Genomic DNA, 16,365 nt, shown 5'->3' with positions numbered 1-16,365 from the left:
AAAACCCATCAGGTTCACTAATGTCCTTTAGGGAAGGAAATCTGCTGTCCTTACCTGGTCTGGCCTACATGTGACTCCAGACCCACAGCGATGTGGTCGACTCTTAAACGCCCCCCTGAACGAGGGAAATTTGGGATGGGCAAAAAAATGGCATCATGCCCAGCCAGCGATGCCCACATCCAATGTATAATAAAAAAGAAATGCAATCGGGGAATTCAGGAGAAAGAGGTTTGGCTCTCATTAGGCCCAGACTCCCTCCAGCCAGCGCAAATAGCTTTACTCTCTCTCTACCCTATCTGAGTGCGGAGAAGGTGGGTAGGCAGGGATTGAGGGAGACGGGGAGAAGGTTGGTAGGTGGGGATTGAGGGAGACGGGGAGAAGGTGGGTAGGTGGGGATTGAGGGAGACGGGGAGAAGGTGGGTAGGTGGGGATTGAGGGAGACGGGGAGAAGGTGGGTAGGTGGGGATTGAGGGAGACGGGGAGAAGGTGGGTAGGTGGGGATTGAGGGAGACGGGGAGAAGGTGGGTAGATGGGGATTGAGGGAGACGGGGAGAAGGTGGGTAGGTGGGGATTGAGGGAGACGGGGAGAAGGTGGGTAGGTGGGGATTGAGGGATACGTGGAGAAGGTGGGTTGGTGGGGATTGAGGGAGACGGGGAGAAGGTGGTTAGGTGGGGATTGAGGGAGACGGGGAGAAGGTGGGTAGGTGGGGATTGAGGGAGACGGGGAGAAGGTGGGTAGGTGGGGATTGAGGGAGACGGGGAGATGGTGGGTAGGTGGGAATTGAGGGAGACGGGGAGAAGGTGGGTGGTGGGGATTGGTGGATCCGGGGAGCAGGTGGGTAGGTGGGGATTGAGGGAGACGGGGATAATGTCGGTGGGTGGGGATTGAGGGAGACGGGGAGAAGGTGGGTAGGTGCGGATTGAGGGAGACGGGGAGAAGGTGGGAGGTGGGGATTGAGGGAGACGAGGAGAAGGTGGGTAGGTGGGGATTGAGGGAGACGAGGAGAAGGTGGGTAGGTGGGGATTGAGGGAGACGGGGAGAAGGTGGGTAGGTGGGGATTGAGGGAGACGGGGAGAAGGTGGGTAGGTGGGGATTGAGGGAGACGGGGAGAAGGTGGGTAGGTGGGGATTGAGGGAGACGGGGAGAAGGTGGGTAGGTGGGGATTGAGGGAGACGGGGAGAAGGTGGGTAGGTGGGGATTGAGGGATACGTGGAGAAGGTGGGTTGGTGGGGATTGAGGGAGACGGGGAGAAGGTGGTTAGGTGGGGATTGAGGGAGACGGGGAGAAGGTGGGTAGGTGGGGATTGAGGGAGACGGGGAGAAGGTGGGTAGGTGGGGATTGAGGGAGACGGGGAGAAGGTGGGTAGGTGGGGATTGAGGGAGACGGGGAGAAGGTGGGTAGGTGCGGATTGAGGGAGACGGGGAGAAGGTGGGTAGGTGGGGATTGAGGGAGACGGGGAGAAGGTGGGTAGGTGGGAATTGAGGGAGACGGGGAGAAGGTGGGTAGGTGCGGATTGAGGGAGACGGGGAGAAGGTGGGAGGTGGGGATTGAGGGAGACGAGGAGAAGGTGGGTAGGTGGGGATTGAGGGAGACGAGGAGAAGGTGGGTAGGTGGGGATTGAGGGATACGGGGAGAAGGTGGGTAGGTGGGGATTGAGGGATACGGGGAGAAGGTGGGTAGGTGGGGATTGAGGGAGACGAGGAGAAAGTGGGTAGGTGGGGATTGAGGGAGACGGGGAGAAGGTGGGTAGGTGGGGATTTCAGGGTAAGGGGAGAAGGTGGGTAGGTGAGGATTGAGGGATACGGGGAGAAGGTGGGTCGGTGGGGATTTCAGGGTAAGGGGAGAAGGTGGGTAGGTGGGAATTGAGGGATACAGGGAGAAGGTGGGTGGGTGAGGATTGAGGCAGAAGGGGAGAAGGTGGGTAGGTGAGGATTGAGGGAGACGGAGAGAAGGTGGGTAGGTGGAGATTGAGGGAGAAGGGGAAAAGGTGGGTAGGTGGGGATTGAGGGAGACGGGGAGAAGGTGGGTAGGTGGGGATTGAGGGAGATGGGGAGAAGGTGGGTAGGTGGAGATTGAGGGAGACGGGGAGAAGGTGAGTAGGTGGGGATTGAGGGATACGGGGAGAAGGTGGGTAGGTGGAGATTGAGGGAGACGGGGAGAAGGTGGGTAGGTGGGGATCGAGGGAGACAGGGAGAAGGTGGGTAGGAGCAGATTGAGGGAGACAGGGAGAAGGTGGGTATGTGGGGATTGAGGGAGACGGGGAGAAGGTGGGTAGGTGGGGATTGAGGGAGACGGGGAGAAGGTGGGTAGGTGAGGATTTCAGGGTACGGGGAGAAGGTGGGGATTTAGGGGTACAGGGGAGAGGGTGGGTGAATCCTCACCTTCAGTCCTCCCACTGTGGGTTCCTCGGAGGACAGCAGCCAAGACAGGCCGGTGTGTAGTCAGCAGGTGTGTATAGAATGGGGTGGACACAGCGGGAGAGCTTTGGTCGACAGTCTCGCAGATAAAGATAAGGCACTGGAGAAGAGGACAGAACTGTCAGGATTCACCTCAATACATCAACAGAAAACACCCCAGCCCAGTTCTGATCGGCACTCTCACCGACACTCCCAAGGGATGTACAGCACGGGGTTAGATACAGAGTAAAGCTCCCTCTACACTGTCCCCATCAAACACTCCCAGGACAGGTACAGCACGGGGTTAGATACAGGGTAAAGCTTCCTCTACACTGTCCCCATCAAACACTCCCAGGACAGGTACAGCACGGGGTTAGATACAGAGTAAATCTCCCTCTACACTGTCCCCATCAAACACTCCCAGGACAGGTACAGCACAGGGTTAGATACAGAGTAATGCTCCCTCTACACTGTCCCCATCAAACACTCCCAGGACAGGTACAGCACGGGGTTAGATACAGAGTAAAGCTCCCTCTACACTGTCCCCATCAAACACTCCCAGGACAGGTACAGCACGGGGTTAGATACAGGGTAAAGCTTCCTCTACACTGTCCATTCAATTACTTGACCCAGAGGGGGAAAGGACAGCGTATCTAACGCACTGTGACTCACGGTCCCAGAGGGGGAAAGGACAGTGTATCTAATGCACTGTGACACCCTGTCCCAGAGGGGGGAAAGGACAGTGTATCTAACGCACTGTGACACCCGGTCCCAGAGGGGGAAAGGACAGTGTATCTAACGCACTGTGACTCCTGGTCCCAGAGGGTGGAAGGGACAGTGTATCTAACGCACTGTGACTCCCGGTCCCAGAGGGGGAAAGGACAGTGTATCTAACGCACTGTGACACCCGGTCCCAGAGAGGGAAAGGTCAGCGTATCTAACGCACTGTGACACCCGGTCCCAGAGAGGGAAAGGACAGTGTATCTAACGCACTGTGACACTCGGTCCCAGAGGGGGAAAGGTCAGCGTATCTAACGCACTGTGACACCCGGTCCCAGAGAGGGAAAGGTCAGCGTATCTAACGCACTGTGACACTCGGTCCCAGAGAGGGAAAGGTCAGTGTATCTAACGCACTGTGACACCCGGTCCCAGAATGTGAAAGGACAGTGTATCTAACGCACTGTAACACCCAGTCCCAGAGGGGGAAAGGACAGTGTATCTAACGCACTGTGACACCCGGTCCCAGAGGTGGAAAGGACAGTGTATCTAACGCACTGTAACACCCAGTCCCAGAGGGGGGAAAGGACAGTGTATCTAACGCACTGTGACACCCGGTCCCAGAGGGGGAAAGGACAGTGTATCTAACGCACTGTGACACCTGATCCCAGAGGGGGAAAGGACAGTGTATCTAACGCACGGTGACACCCGGTCCCAGAGGAGGAAAGGACAGTGTATCTAACGCACTGTGACACCCAGTCCCAGAGGTGGAAAGGACAGTGTATCTAACGCACTGTGACACCTGATCCCAGAGGGGGAAAGGACAGTGTATCTAACGCACGGTGACACCCTGTCCCAGAGGTGGAAAGGACAGTGTATCTAACGCACTGTGATACCCGGTCCCAGAGCGGGGAAAGGACAGTGTATCTAACGCACTGTGACACCCAGTCCCAGAGGTGGAAAGGACAGTGTATCTAACGCACTGTGACACCTGATCCCAGAGGGGGAAAGGACAGTGTATCTAACGCACGGTGACACCCTGTCCCAGAGGTGGAAAGGACAGTGTATCTAACGCACTGTGATACCCGGTCCCAGAGCGGGGAAAGGACAGTGTATCTAACGCACTGTGACACCCAGTCCCAGAGGGGGAAAGGACAGTGTATCTAACGCATTGCGACACCCGGTCCCAGAGGTGGAAAGGACAGTGTATCTAACGCACTGTGACACCCGGTCCCAGAGCGGGGAAAGGACAGTGTATCTAACGCACTGTGACACCCGGTCCCAGAGCGGGGAAAGGACAGTGTATCTAACGCACTGTGACACCCGGTCCCAGAGGTGGAAAGGACAGCCTATCTAATGCACGGTGACAAAGGCTGTCTCATTCCGTTCTGTCCTTACCATGATGCTTTGCTCTCTCAGTCCCATCTCAGCCTGGGCGAGAAGCTGTTCCAGGAGCTGGAGAAACTGGATCGCTGACTGCTCCAAAACTTTGATGCTGGAAAAATACCACAAGCTGTGGATTAATACAGGGAATGAGTATCAGGGGGCAGTGCTTTGGGAGATCTGGGAGTGCTGCTGAGCTCAGCCAGATGGAGTGAGCCCTGGATCAGGTGGTGCGGTGTCAGAGTGGGGGAAACGACAGCTTCCCACAGAGGCTGAAGGTGAACAGGGTAGAAGCAGGGGGAAGTCACTGAGCCCACCCATTTCCTGTCCTTCTGCGACATCAAAGTGGGGATGTTCGCTGATCATTTCACAATGTTCAGCACCATTCGCCACTCCTCAGAAACTGAAGCAGTACCAGGCAATGAGCATCTCCAACAAGAGAGAATCCAACCATCGTCCCCTTGACATTCAATGCCATCACCATCACTGAATCCCCCACTATCAACATCCTGGGGGTTACCATTGACCAGAAACTGAACTGGGACCAGCCATATAAATACCGTGGCTACAAGAGCAGGTCAGAGGCTGGGAATCCTGCGGAGAGTAACTCACCTCCTGACTCCCCCAAAGCCTGTCCACCATCTACAAGGTGCCAGTCAGGAGTGTGATGGGACACTCCCCACTTGACTGGATGAGTGCGGCTCCCACAACACTCAAGAAGCTCGACACCATCCAGGACAAAGCAGCCCCCGCTCGATCGGCACCCCATCCACAAACATTCACTCCCTCCACCACCGACGCACAGTAGCAGCAGTGTGTGTACCATCTACAAGATGCACTGCAGCAACTCGCCAAGGCTCCTTCGACAGCGCCACCCAAACCCACCACCTCTACCATCTAGAAGGACAAGGGCAGCAGACACATGGGCAACACCACCACCTGGAAGTTCCCCTCCGAGCCCCTCACCATCACGACTTGGAAATATATCGGCCGTTCCTTCACTGTCGCTGGGTCCAAATCCTGGAACTCCTTCCCTAACAGCGCCGTGGGTGTACCTACACCACACGGACAAAATCCTGGAACTCCCTCCCTAACAGCGCCGTGGGTGTACCTACACCACACGGACAAAATCCTGGAACTCCCTCCCTAACAGCACCCTGGGTGTACCTACACCACACAGACAAAATCCTGGAACTTCCTCCCTAACAGCGCCTTGGGTGTACCTACATCACAAGGGACAAAATCCTGGAACTCCCTCCCTAACAGCGCCGTGGGTGTACCTACACCACATGGACAAAATCCTGGAACTCCCTCCCTAACAGCACCATGGGTGTACCTACACCACACGGGACAAAATCCTGGAACTCCCTCCCTAACAGCGCCGTGGGTGTACCTACACCACACGGGACAAAATCCTGGAACTCCCTCCCTAACAGCGCCATGGGTGTACCTACACCACACGGGACAAAATCCTGGAACTCCCTCCCTAACAGCGCCGTGGGTGTACCTACACCACACGGACAAAATCCTGGAACTCCCTCCCTAACAGCGCCGTGGGTGTACCTACACCACACAGGGACAAAATCCTGGAACTCCCTCCCTAACAGCGCCGTAGGTGTACCTACACCACACGGGACAAAATCCTGGAATTCCCTCCCTAACAGCGCTGTGGGTGTACCTACACCACACGGGACAAAATCCTGGAACTCCCTCCCTAACAGCGCTGTGGGTGTACCTACACCACATGGGACAAAATCCTGGAACTCCCTCCCTAACAGCGCCGTGGGTGTACCTACACCACACGGACAAAATCCTGGAACTCGCTCCCTAACAGCGCTGTGGGTGTACCTACACCACACGGGACAAAATCCTGGAACTCCCTCCCTAACAGCGCCGTGGGTGTACCTACACCACACGGGACAAAATCCTGGAACTCGCTCCCTAACAGCGCTGTGAGTGTACCTATACCACACAGCGACTCAAGAAGGCAGCTCACCCACTGCCTTCTCAAGGGGCAATTAGGGATGGGCAACAAATGCTGACCTAGCCAGCGATGACTAGGTCCTGGGAAAGAATTAACTTTTAAAACAAAATACGAGGGCACAAATGGGCTGACCAGTGAATCCCGCCATGGCCGAATAGCTCTCAGCGAACGAGAAGGGGATAGTGAACTCTGAGTGGGGATTATCATGAGTGAGGGTTGCCGCAGGAATGCCCGCCCTCTTACCCGCTGCCAGCTCCTGAGGGCTCCACTTCGAAATCGCTGGAGAAATAGGCAGCGAGGACAGCCAGCAGATCAGACAGAACCGTCACACACCACGGCTGCTGCGGGTCAAAGAGAGAGCAGAATCAAGGAGAAGTTACTGAGGGAGAGGGGGAACGACGGGAGGGTGAAGGAGGGAGCAAGGGCAGGAGGAGGGGACAGAGCGAGGGTGGGAGGGGGAGGGGCAGAGCAAGGGAGTGAGGGGGGGACTGAACGGGGGAGGGAGGAGGAGGGAGGGAGTGAGGGCAGGAGGAGGGGACAGAGCAGGGGGGCGGGAGGGAGAGGGGTGGAGCGAGCAGGGGTGGGCCGTGATGGGAAGGGACCGCTCGAAGGTGACAGAGAAAGACGGGGGGCGGGGGCGGAGAGAGAGAGAGGGGGGGCAGAGAGAGAGAGGCGGGCAGAGAGCGGGGGCAGAGGGAGAGAGGGGGGGGCAGAGACAGAGGGGGGGGCAGAGACAGAGGGGGGGGCAGAGACGGAGGGGGGGGCAGAGACGGAGGGGGGGCAGAGACAGAGGCGGGGCAGAGACAGAGGGGGGCAGAGACAGAGGGGGGCAGAGACAGAGGGGGGCAGAGACAGAGGGGGGGGCAGAGACAGAGGGGGGGGCAGAGAGAGAGGGGGGGGCAGAGAGAGAGAGGAGAGAAGGGAGGGGGTGGAGAGAGAGAGAGGGGGGGGCCAGAGAGAGAGAGAGAGAGAGAGAGAGAGAGAGAGAAAACAAGAGAGAGAGAGGGAGAGGGGGAGGGACGAAGCGGTGAATGCTGGCGAGATAGGAAGAAGGCAGGAAAGAGGGAGGGAGGAGGAAAAGGTGTGAAAGAGAGGAGGGGGGGTGGAGAAAGAGATGGAGAGTGGGAGAACGTGAGGGAGAGAAGGAGTGTGAGTGAGGAAGTGGGAGAGAGAGGGAACGGGGGGCGGAGGGAGTGAGAAAAAGGGAGAATGAATGAGGTGAGAGTGGGAGAGAGGCGGATACGGCAGGACAGAGAGATAGAGACGGTGCTCGAAGGTGTGATGGGTCCGGCTGGAGACCTGGAGGGGTGGGGTGGGTGGAGGGAGAGGGGGAGGCGCAAAGCGGGAAGGTCAGATGGAGCTGGAGGGACGGGGGATGGTGGAGGGGGAGATAGTGGTAGAGTGGGGTGGGGGCGGGGGCCATCTCCCACCTGTCTGATTCGCTCGGTGTGCAGCATTTGGCCGGCGAGCTGGAGCAGGAACTCGGGCAGCTCCAGCCGCTGGCAGAAGGAGTGCAGCAGATCCCAGTGGCAGCGAGTGGCGAGCAGGTTTCCGATGACCCTCAGAGCTGGTCGTAGCCTGGACGCACCCTCCAGCATCCCCTCCAGCACCTGTACGAGGAGGAAGGCACAGAGGGAGGGTAGGGCTCAGTAAATGATCATTCAAGATATCAGCTTGTCCCAGTCGGCGTCTCTCCTGTTAGACCACACTCGGAGCACCGTGTACAGTTCTGGTCTGGTTAGACCACACTCGGAGCACCGTGTACAGTTCTGGTCTGGTTAGACCACACTCGGAGCACCGTGTACAGTTCTGGTCTGGTTAGACCACACTCGGAGCACCGTGTACAGTTCTGGTCCTGTTAGACCACACTCGGAGCACCGTGTACAGTTCTGGTCTGGTTAGACCACACTCGGAGCACAGTGTACAGTTCTGGTCTGGTTAGACCGCACTCGGAGCACCGTGTACAGTTCTGGTCTGGTTAGACCGCACTCGGAGCACCGTGTACAGTTCTGGTCTGGTTAGACCACACTCGGAGCACCATGTACAGTTCTGGTCTGGTTAGACCACACTCGGAGCACCGTGTACAGTTCTGGTCTGGTTAGACCACACTCGGAGCACCGTGTATTGTTCTGGTCTCCATATTATAAAATGGATATAGAGACATTGGAGAAGATGTAATAAGGATTCACCAGAACAGAGAGGTTATAACTATCGGGAAAGAGTGAAGAGCCCGGGGATCTTTTCTCTAGAAAAGAGAAGGCTGAGGGGGTGACCTGATTGAGATCTTTCCAAGATTATGAAAGGGGTTCGATGGTGTAGATGTAGAGAAGATGTTTCCACTTGTGAGTGAGACCAGAATGAGGGGGAACATCGATATCAGACGGTCACTGATATATCCAATCGGGGAATTCAGGAGAATCGTCTTTACCCAGAGAGTGGGGAGAATGTGGGACTCGCACCCACGGTGAGTGGGGGAGAATATGTGACTCGCACCCACGGGGAGAATGTGGGACTCGCTCCCACGGGGAGTGGGGAGAATGTGGGACTCGCTCCCATGGGGAGCGGGGGAGAATGTGGGACTTGCTCCCACGGGGAGTGGTCAAGGTGAATCGTGTCGATGTGTTCAAGGAGGGGAAGCTGGATAAACACATGAGGGAGAGAGAAATAGAAGGATACGGGGACAGGGGGAGATGAAGCGGGCAGATGGGAGAAGGCTCGTGCAGATCTGAAACACCAGTACGGAGCAGATGGGCCGAATGGGCTCTTTCTGTGTGAAGGAATCTGTATTCATTTAGAGTTATGATGTGTGTGTGTGTTTTACAGGGTTTGTGAGGTGGGTTGGGTTACTCAGATCCACAAAGTGAGTGATCCGCGTCCTCGCTGGTACTGAATGGGGAGGGGGTGGATGGTGGGGGGGGGGGGGGGGCAGTCCCACAGTCTACGGGCTTCTCTGGCTATCAAATCCACACATACCTGAGAGCTGGAGTCCCTGAGCCTGGCGCACACACGCTCCCGGAAGGCCTGGTCTCTCAGGAGGGTCAGCGGTGTGCTAAGCTGCAAGGCTGAAGGGTCGGTAGCCTCGATGAGCTGTTCCCATTCCTCATCACTGTCTAATTCCTAAAAGCAAAGTCCAGCGACAAGATTAAACTCCATTTCCATCATGTACAGATTGACAGAAGTGAACTGAAATACTGGCAGTGATTTTAATCAATGCCCCTGCTACAGAGGGAGTCTCCCCGTCGGGGACCCCTGTTAAAGAGGGAGTCTCTCCGTCAGGGACCCCTGTTAAAGAGGGAATCTCTCCGTCAGGGACCCCTGTTAAAGAGGGAGTCTATCTGTCAGGGACCCCTGTTAAAGAGGGAGTCTCTCCGTCTTGGATCCCTGTTAAAGAGGGAGTCTCTCCGTCAGGGACCCCTGTTAAAGAGGGAGTCTCTCCGTCTTGGCCCCTGTTAAAGGGGGAGTCTCTCCGTCGGGGACCCCTGTTAAAGAGGGAGTCTCCCTGTCGGGGACCCCTGTTAAAGAGGGAATCTCTCCGTCAGGGACCCCTGTTAAAGAGGGAGTCTCTCCGTCAGGGACCCCTGTTAAAGAGGGATTCTCTCCGTCTTGGCCCCTGTTAAAGGGGGAGTCTCTCCGTCGGGGACCCCTGTTAAAGAGGTAGTCTCTCCGTCAGGGACCCCTGTTAAAGAGGGAGTCTCTCCGTCAGGGACCCCTGTTAAAGAGGGATTCTCTCCGTCTTGGCCCCTGTTAAAGGGGGAGTCTCTCCGTCGGGGACCCCTGTTAAAGAGGGAGTCTCTCCGTCAGGGACCCCTGTTAAAGAGGGAGTCTCTCCGTCAGGGACCCCTGTTAAAGAGGGAGTCTCTCCATCAGGGACCCCTGTTAAAGAGGGAGTCTCTCCGTCGGGGACCCCTGTTAAAGAGGGAGTCTCTCCGTCAGGGACCCCTGTTAAAGAGGGAGTCTCTCCGTCAGGGACCCCTGTTAAAGAGGGAGTCTCTCCGTCTTGGCCCCTGTTAAAGGGGGAGTCTCTCTGTCAGGGACCCCTGTTAAAGAGGGAGTCTCTCCGTCGGGGACCCCTGTTAAAGAGGGAGTCTCTCCATCAGGGACCCCTGTTAAAGAGGGAGTCTCTCCGTCAGGGACCCCTGTTAAAGAGGGAGTCTCTCCGTCAGGGACCCCTGTTAAAGAGGGAGTCTCTCCGTCTTGGCCCCTGTTAAAGGGGGAGTCTCTCCGTCAGGGACCCCTGTTAAAGAGGGAGTCTCTCCGTCGGGGACCCCTGTTAAAGAGGGAGTCTCCCTGTCGGGGACCCCTGTTAAAGAGGGAGTCTCTCCATCAGGGACCCCTGTTAAAGAGGGAGTCTCTCCGTCAGGGACACCTGTTAAAGAGGGAGTCTCTCCGTCAGGGACCCCTGTTAAAGAGGGAGTCTCTCCGTCAGGGACCCCTGTTAAAGAGGGAGTCTCTCCGTCAGGGACCCCTGTTAAAGAGGGAGTCTCTCTGTCAGGTACCCCTGTTAAAGAGGGAGTCTCTCCGTCAGGGACCCCTGTTAAAGAGGGAGTCTCTCCGTCAGGGACCCCTGTTAAAGAGGGAGTCTCTCCGTCGGGGACCCCTGTTAAAGAGGGAGTCTCTCCGTCAGGGACCCCTGTTAAAGAGGGAATCTCTCCGTCAGGGACCCCTGTTAAAGAGGGAGTCTCTCTGTCAGGGACCCCTGTTAAAGAGGGAGTCTCTCCGTCAGGGACCCCTGTTAAAGAGGGAGTCTCTCTGTCGGGGACCCCTGTTAAAGAGGGAGTCTCCCTGTCGGGGACCCCTGTTAAAGAGGGAGTCTCTCCATCAGGGACCCCTGTTAAAGAGGGAGTCTCTCCGTCAGGGACCCCTGTTAAAGAGGGAGTCTCTCTGTCAGGTACCCCTGTTAAAGAGGGAGTCTCTCCGTCAGGGACCCCTGTTAAAGAGGGAGTCTCTCCGTCAGGGACCCCTGTTAAAGAGGGAGTCTCTCCGTCGGGGACCCCTGTTAAAGAGGGAGACTGTCCGTCGGGGACCCCTGTTAAAGAGGGGGTCTCTCCGTCAGGGACCCCTGTTAAAGAGGGAGTCTCTCCGTCAGGGACCCCTGTTAAAGAGGGAGTCTCTCCGTCAGGGACCCCTGTTAAAGAGGGAGTCTCCCCGTCAGGGACCCCTGTTAAAGAGGGAGTCTCCCCGTCAGGGACCCCTGTTAAAGAGGGAGTCTCTCCGTCAAGGACCCCTGTTAAAGAGGGAGTCTCGCCGTCAAGGACCCCTGTTAAAGAGGGAGTCTCTCCGTCAAGGACCCCTGTTAAAGAGGGAGTCTCTCCGTCAGGGACTCCTGTTAAAGAGGGAGACTCTCCGTCGGGGCCACCTATTAAAGGGGGAGTCTCTCCATCAGAGTTTCGCGCTTGGGAAAACAGACTGGAGGTGCTGAACTGCCTCCTCCTGTTTCTATGTCGCTGAATCTATGAAGATAGATGAGGTCAAGAAAAGATTCGTCTGTCCTGGGAGTGTTTGATTGGAAAGGTGTGGAGGGAGCATTACTCTGTATCTAACCCCGTGCTGTACCTGTCCTGGGAGTGTTTGATGGGGACAGTGTAGAGGGAGATTTACTCTGTATCTAACCCCGTGCTGTACCTGTCCTGGGAGTGTTTGATGGGGACGGTGTAGAGGGAGATTTACTCTGTATCTAACCCCGTGCTGTACCTGTCCTAGGAGTGTTTGATGGGGACGGTGTAGAGGGAGATTTACTCTGTATCTAACCCCGTGCTGTACCTGTCCTGGGAGTGTTTGATGGGGACAGTGTAGAGGGAGATTTACTCTGTATCTAACCCCGTGCTGTACCTGTCCTGGGAGTGTTTGATGAGGACGGTGTAGAGGGAGATTTACTCTGTATCTAACCCCGTGCTGTACCTGTCCTGGGAGTGTTTGATGGGGACAGCGTAGAGGAAGATTTACTCTGTATCTAACCCCGTGCTGTACCTGTCCTGGGAGTGTTTGATGGGGACGGTGTAGAGGGAGATTTACTCTGTATCTAACCCCGTGCTGTACCTGTCCTGGGAGTGTTTGATGGGGACAGTGTAGAGGGAGATTTACTCTGTATCTAACCCCGTGCTGTACCTGTCCTGGGAGTGTTTGATGGGGACGGTGTATAGGGAGATTTACTCTGTATCTAACCCCGTGCTGTACCTGTCCTGGGAGTGTTTGATGGGGACAGTTTAGAGGGAGCTTTACTCTGTATCTAACCCCGTGCTGTACCTGTCCTGGGAGTGTTTGATGGGGACAGTGTAGAGGGACCTTTACTCTGTATCTAACCCCGTGCTGTACCTGTCCTGGGAGTGTTTGATGGGGACGGTGTAGAGGGAGATTTACTCTGTATCTAACCCCGTGCTGTACCTGTCCTGGGAGTGTTTGATGGGGACAGTGTAGAGGGAGATTTACTCTGTATCTAACCCCGTGCTGTACCTGTCCTGGGAGTGTTTGATGGGGACAGTGTAGAGGGAGATTTACTCTGTATCTAACCCCGTGCTGTACCTGTCCTGGGAGTGTTTGATGGGGACGGTGTAGAGGGAGATTTACTCTGTATCTGACCCCGTGCTGTACCTGTCCTGGGAGTGTTTGATGGGGACAGTGTAGAGGGAGCTTTACTCTGTATCTAACCCCGTGCTGTACCTGTCCTGGGAGTGTTTGATGGGGACAGTGTAGAGGGAGATTTACTCTGTATCTAACCCCGTGCTGTACCTGTCCTGGGAGTGTTTGATGGGGACAGTTTAGAGGGAGCTTTACTCTGTATCTAACCCCGTGCTGTACCTGTCCTGGGAGTGTTTGATGGGGACAGTGTAGAGGGAGATTTACTCTGTATCTAACCCCGTGCTGTACCTGTCCTGGGAGTGTTTGATGGGGACGGTGTAGAGGGAGATTTACTCTGTATCTGACCCCGTGCTGTACCTGTCCTGGGAGTGTTTGATGGGGACAGTGTAGAGGGAGATTTACTCTGTATCTAACCCCGTGCTGTACCTGTCCTGGGAGTGTTTGATGGGGACAGTGTAGAGGGAGATTTACTCTGTATCTAACCCCGTGCTGTACCTGTCCTGGGAGTGTTTGATGGGGACGGTGTAGAGGGAGATTTACTCTGTATCTGACCCCGTGCTGTACCTGTCCTGGGAGTGTTTGATGGGGACAGTGTAGAGGGAGCTTTACTCTGTATCTAACCCCGTGCTGTACCTGTCCTGGGAGTGTTTGATGGGGACAGTGTAGAGGGAGATTTACTCTGTATCTAACCCCGTGCTGTACCTGTCCTGGGAGTGTTTGATGGGGACAGTTTAGAGGGAGCTTTACTCTGTATCTAACCCCGTGCTGTACCTGTCCTGGGAGTGTTTGATGGGGACAGTGTAGAGGGAGATTTACTCTGTGTCTAACCCCGTGCTGTACCTGTCCTGGGAGTGTTTGATGGGGACAGTGTAGAGGGAGATTTACTCTGTGTCTAACCCCGTGCTGTACCTGTCCTGGGAGTGTTTGATGGGGACAGTGTAGAGGGAGCTTTACTCTGTATCTAACCCCGTGCTGTACCTGTCCTGGGAGTGTTTGATGGGGACAGTGTAGAGGGAGATTTACTCTGTATCTAACCCCGTGCTGTACCTGTCCTGGGAGTGTTTGATGGGGACGGTGTAGAGGGAGATTTACTCTGTATCTAACCCCGTGCTGTACCTGTCCTGGGAGTGTTTGATGGGGACGGTGTAGAGGGAGATTTACTCTGTATCTAACCCCGTGCTGTACCTGTCCTGGGAGTGTTTGATGGGGACGGTGTAGAGGGAGATTTACTCTGTATCTAACCCCGTGCTGTACCTGTCCTGGGAGTGTTTGATGGGGACAGTGTAGAGGGAGATTTACTCTGTATCTAACCCCGTGCTGTACCTGTCCTGGGAGTGTTTGATGGGGACGGTGTAGAGGGAGATTTACTCTGTATCTAACCCCGTGCTGTACCTGTCCTAGGAGTGTTTGATGGGGACGGTGTAGAGGGAGATTTACTCTGTATCTAACCCCGTGCTGTACCTGTCCTGGGAGTGTTTGATGGGGACAGTGTAGAGGGAGATTTACTCTGTACCTAACCCCGTGCTGTACCTGTCCTGGGAGTGTTTGATGGGGACAGTGTAGAGGGAGATTTACTCTGTATCTAACCCCGTGCTGTACCTGTCCTGGGAGTGTTTGATGGGGACGCTGTAGAGGAAGCTTTACTCTGTATCTAACCCCGTGCTGTACCTGTCCTGGGAGTGTTTGATGGGGACAGTGTAGAGGGAGATTTACTCTGTATCTAACCCTGTGCTGTACCTGTCCTGGGAGTGTTTGATGGGGACAGTGTAGAGGGAGATTTACTCTGTATCTAACCCCGTGCTGTACCTGTCCTGGGAGTGTTTGATGGGGACAGTGTAGATGGAGATTTACTCTGTATCTAACCCCGTGCTGTACCTGTCCTGGGAGTGTTTGATGAGGACGGTGTAGAGGGAGCTTTACTCTGTATCTAACCCCGTGCTGTACCTGTCCTGGGAGTGTTTGATGGGGACAGTGTAGAGGGAGCTTTACTCTGTATCTAACCCCGTGCTGTACCTGTCCTGGGAGTGTTTGATGGGGACAGTGTAGAGGGAGATTTACTCTGTATCTAACCCCGTGCTGTACCTGTCCTGGGAATGTTTGATGGGGACGGTGTAGAGGGAGATTAACTCTGTATCTAACCCCGTGCTGTACCTGTCCTGGGAGTGTTTGATGGGGACAGTGTAGAGGGAGATTTACTCTGTATCTAACCCCGTGCTGTACCTGTCCTGGGAGTGTTTGATGGGGACAGTGTAGAGGGAGATTTACTCTGTATCTAACCCCGTGCTGTACCTGTCCTGGGAGTGTTTGATGGGGACAGTGTAGAGGGAGATTTACTCTGTATCTAACTCCGTGCTGGCAGTGTTTCACTCTGTGTCTAACATCATGCTGATGAAGTTACCTCATTCTCCAGATCCACATTTTCCATGTTGTGGGTCGTTCTCTTTACAGCCCTCGCACCGACATGCACCTCAGGGAATTCCTGCTCGTAATCCCGGCTGATCTGGTGAAGCCTGTGAAAATCATCCGGAAAATTGATTGAGGAGTGAAAGAAATCCATAACAATATCACACACCCACCCTCACCCCTCCTCTGCTCTCTCTCTCCTCCTTCATCCCGCTCTCCTCGTCCCGCTGCCCCTCCCTCTCCTCTCATCCCGCTCCCCTCGTCCCGCTCCCACTCCCTCTCCCCTCGTCCCGCTGCCCCTCCCTCTCCCCTCGTCCCGCTCCCCCTCCCCTCGTCCCCCTCCCTCTCCCCTCGTCCCCCTCCCTCTCCCCTCATCCCGCTGCCCCTCCCTCTCCTCTCGTCCCGCTGCCCCTCCCTCTCCTCTCGCCCCGCTGCCCCTCCCTCTCCTCTCGTCCCCATCCCTCTCCTCTCGTCCCCCTCCCTTTCCCCTCGTCCCCCTTTCCTCGTCCACCTACCCCTCCGCTCGTCCCCCTCCCCTCGCCCCTCCCTCTCCCCTCGTCTCCCTCCCTCTTCCCTCGTCCCCCTCCCCTCGTCCGCCTCCCTCTCCCCTCGTCCCCCGCCCCTCGTCCCACTCCCCCTCCCCTCGTCCCCATCCACTCGTCCCCCTCCCTCTCCCCTCGTCCCCCTCACCTCGTCCCACTCCCCCTCCTTCTCCCCTCGTTCCGCTTCCCCTCCCTCTTCCCTCGTCCCCCTCGCTCTCCACACTGGCTCCCCTCGCCGTTCTTTCCCCTCCCCCATCCCTCTCTCTGCCCCTCTCTTTCCCTTCCTCTCCCTCTCCTCTTGGCTCCTGTTGACCCATCTTCTCCGACCTCCTCTCCTTTCCTTCCCCTCTCCCTGCAATCTCC

At 56.1% G+C, this 16,365-nt stretch overlaps 1 protein-coding gene across 1 annotated transcript in view; it reads right to left on the bottom strand.

Annotated features, from left to right (window-relative positions):
* LOC121273057 (serine/threonine-protein kinase 36-like) overlaps positions 1-16,365 on the bottom strand; it is a 49,552-nt gene that overhangs the window by 26,856 nt on the left and 6,331 nt on the right. The window contains exons 2-7 of the mRNA XM_041180009.1: positions 15,456-15,567; positions 9,455-9,598; positions 7,912-8,091; positions 6,725-6,822; positions 4,513-4,609; positions 2,383-2,518 (exon numbers count right to left, since the gene is read on the bottom strand). Of these exons, the coding sequence (XP_041035943.1) occupies positions 2,383-2,518; positions 4,513-4,609; positions 6,725-6,822; positions 7,912-8,091; positions 9,455-9,598; positions 15,456-15,567 (767 nt within the window). The remainder of the gene's footprint in view (positions 1-2,382; positions 2,519-4,512; positions 4,610-6,724; positions 6,823-7,911; positions 8,092-9,454; positions 9,599-15,455; positions 15,568-16,365) is intronic.

This window comes from Carcharodon carcharias, chromosome 38, assembly GCF_017639515.1.
Source record: "Carcharodon carcharias isolate sCarCar2 chromosome 38, sCarCar2.pri, whole genome shotgun sequence".
Lineage (NCBI taxonomy): Eukaryota > Metazoa > Chordata > Chondrichthyes > Lamniformes > Lamnidae > Carcharodon > Carcharodon carcharias.
The sequence above is the reverse complement of the archived record's forward strand: the minus strand, read 5'-3'. Positions and strand labels throughout refer to the sequence as shown.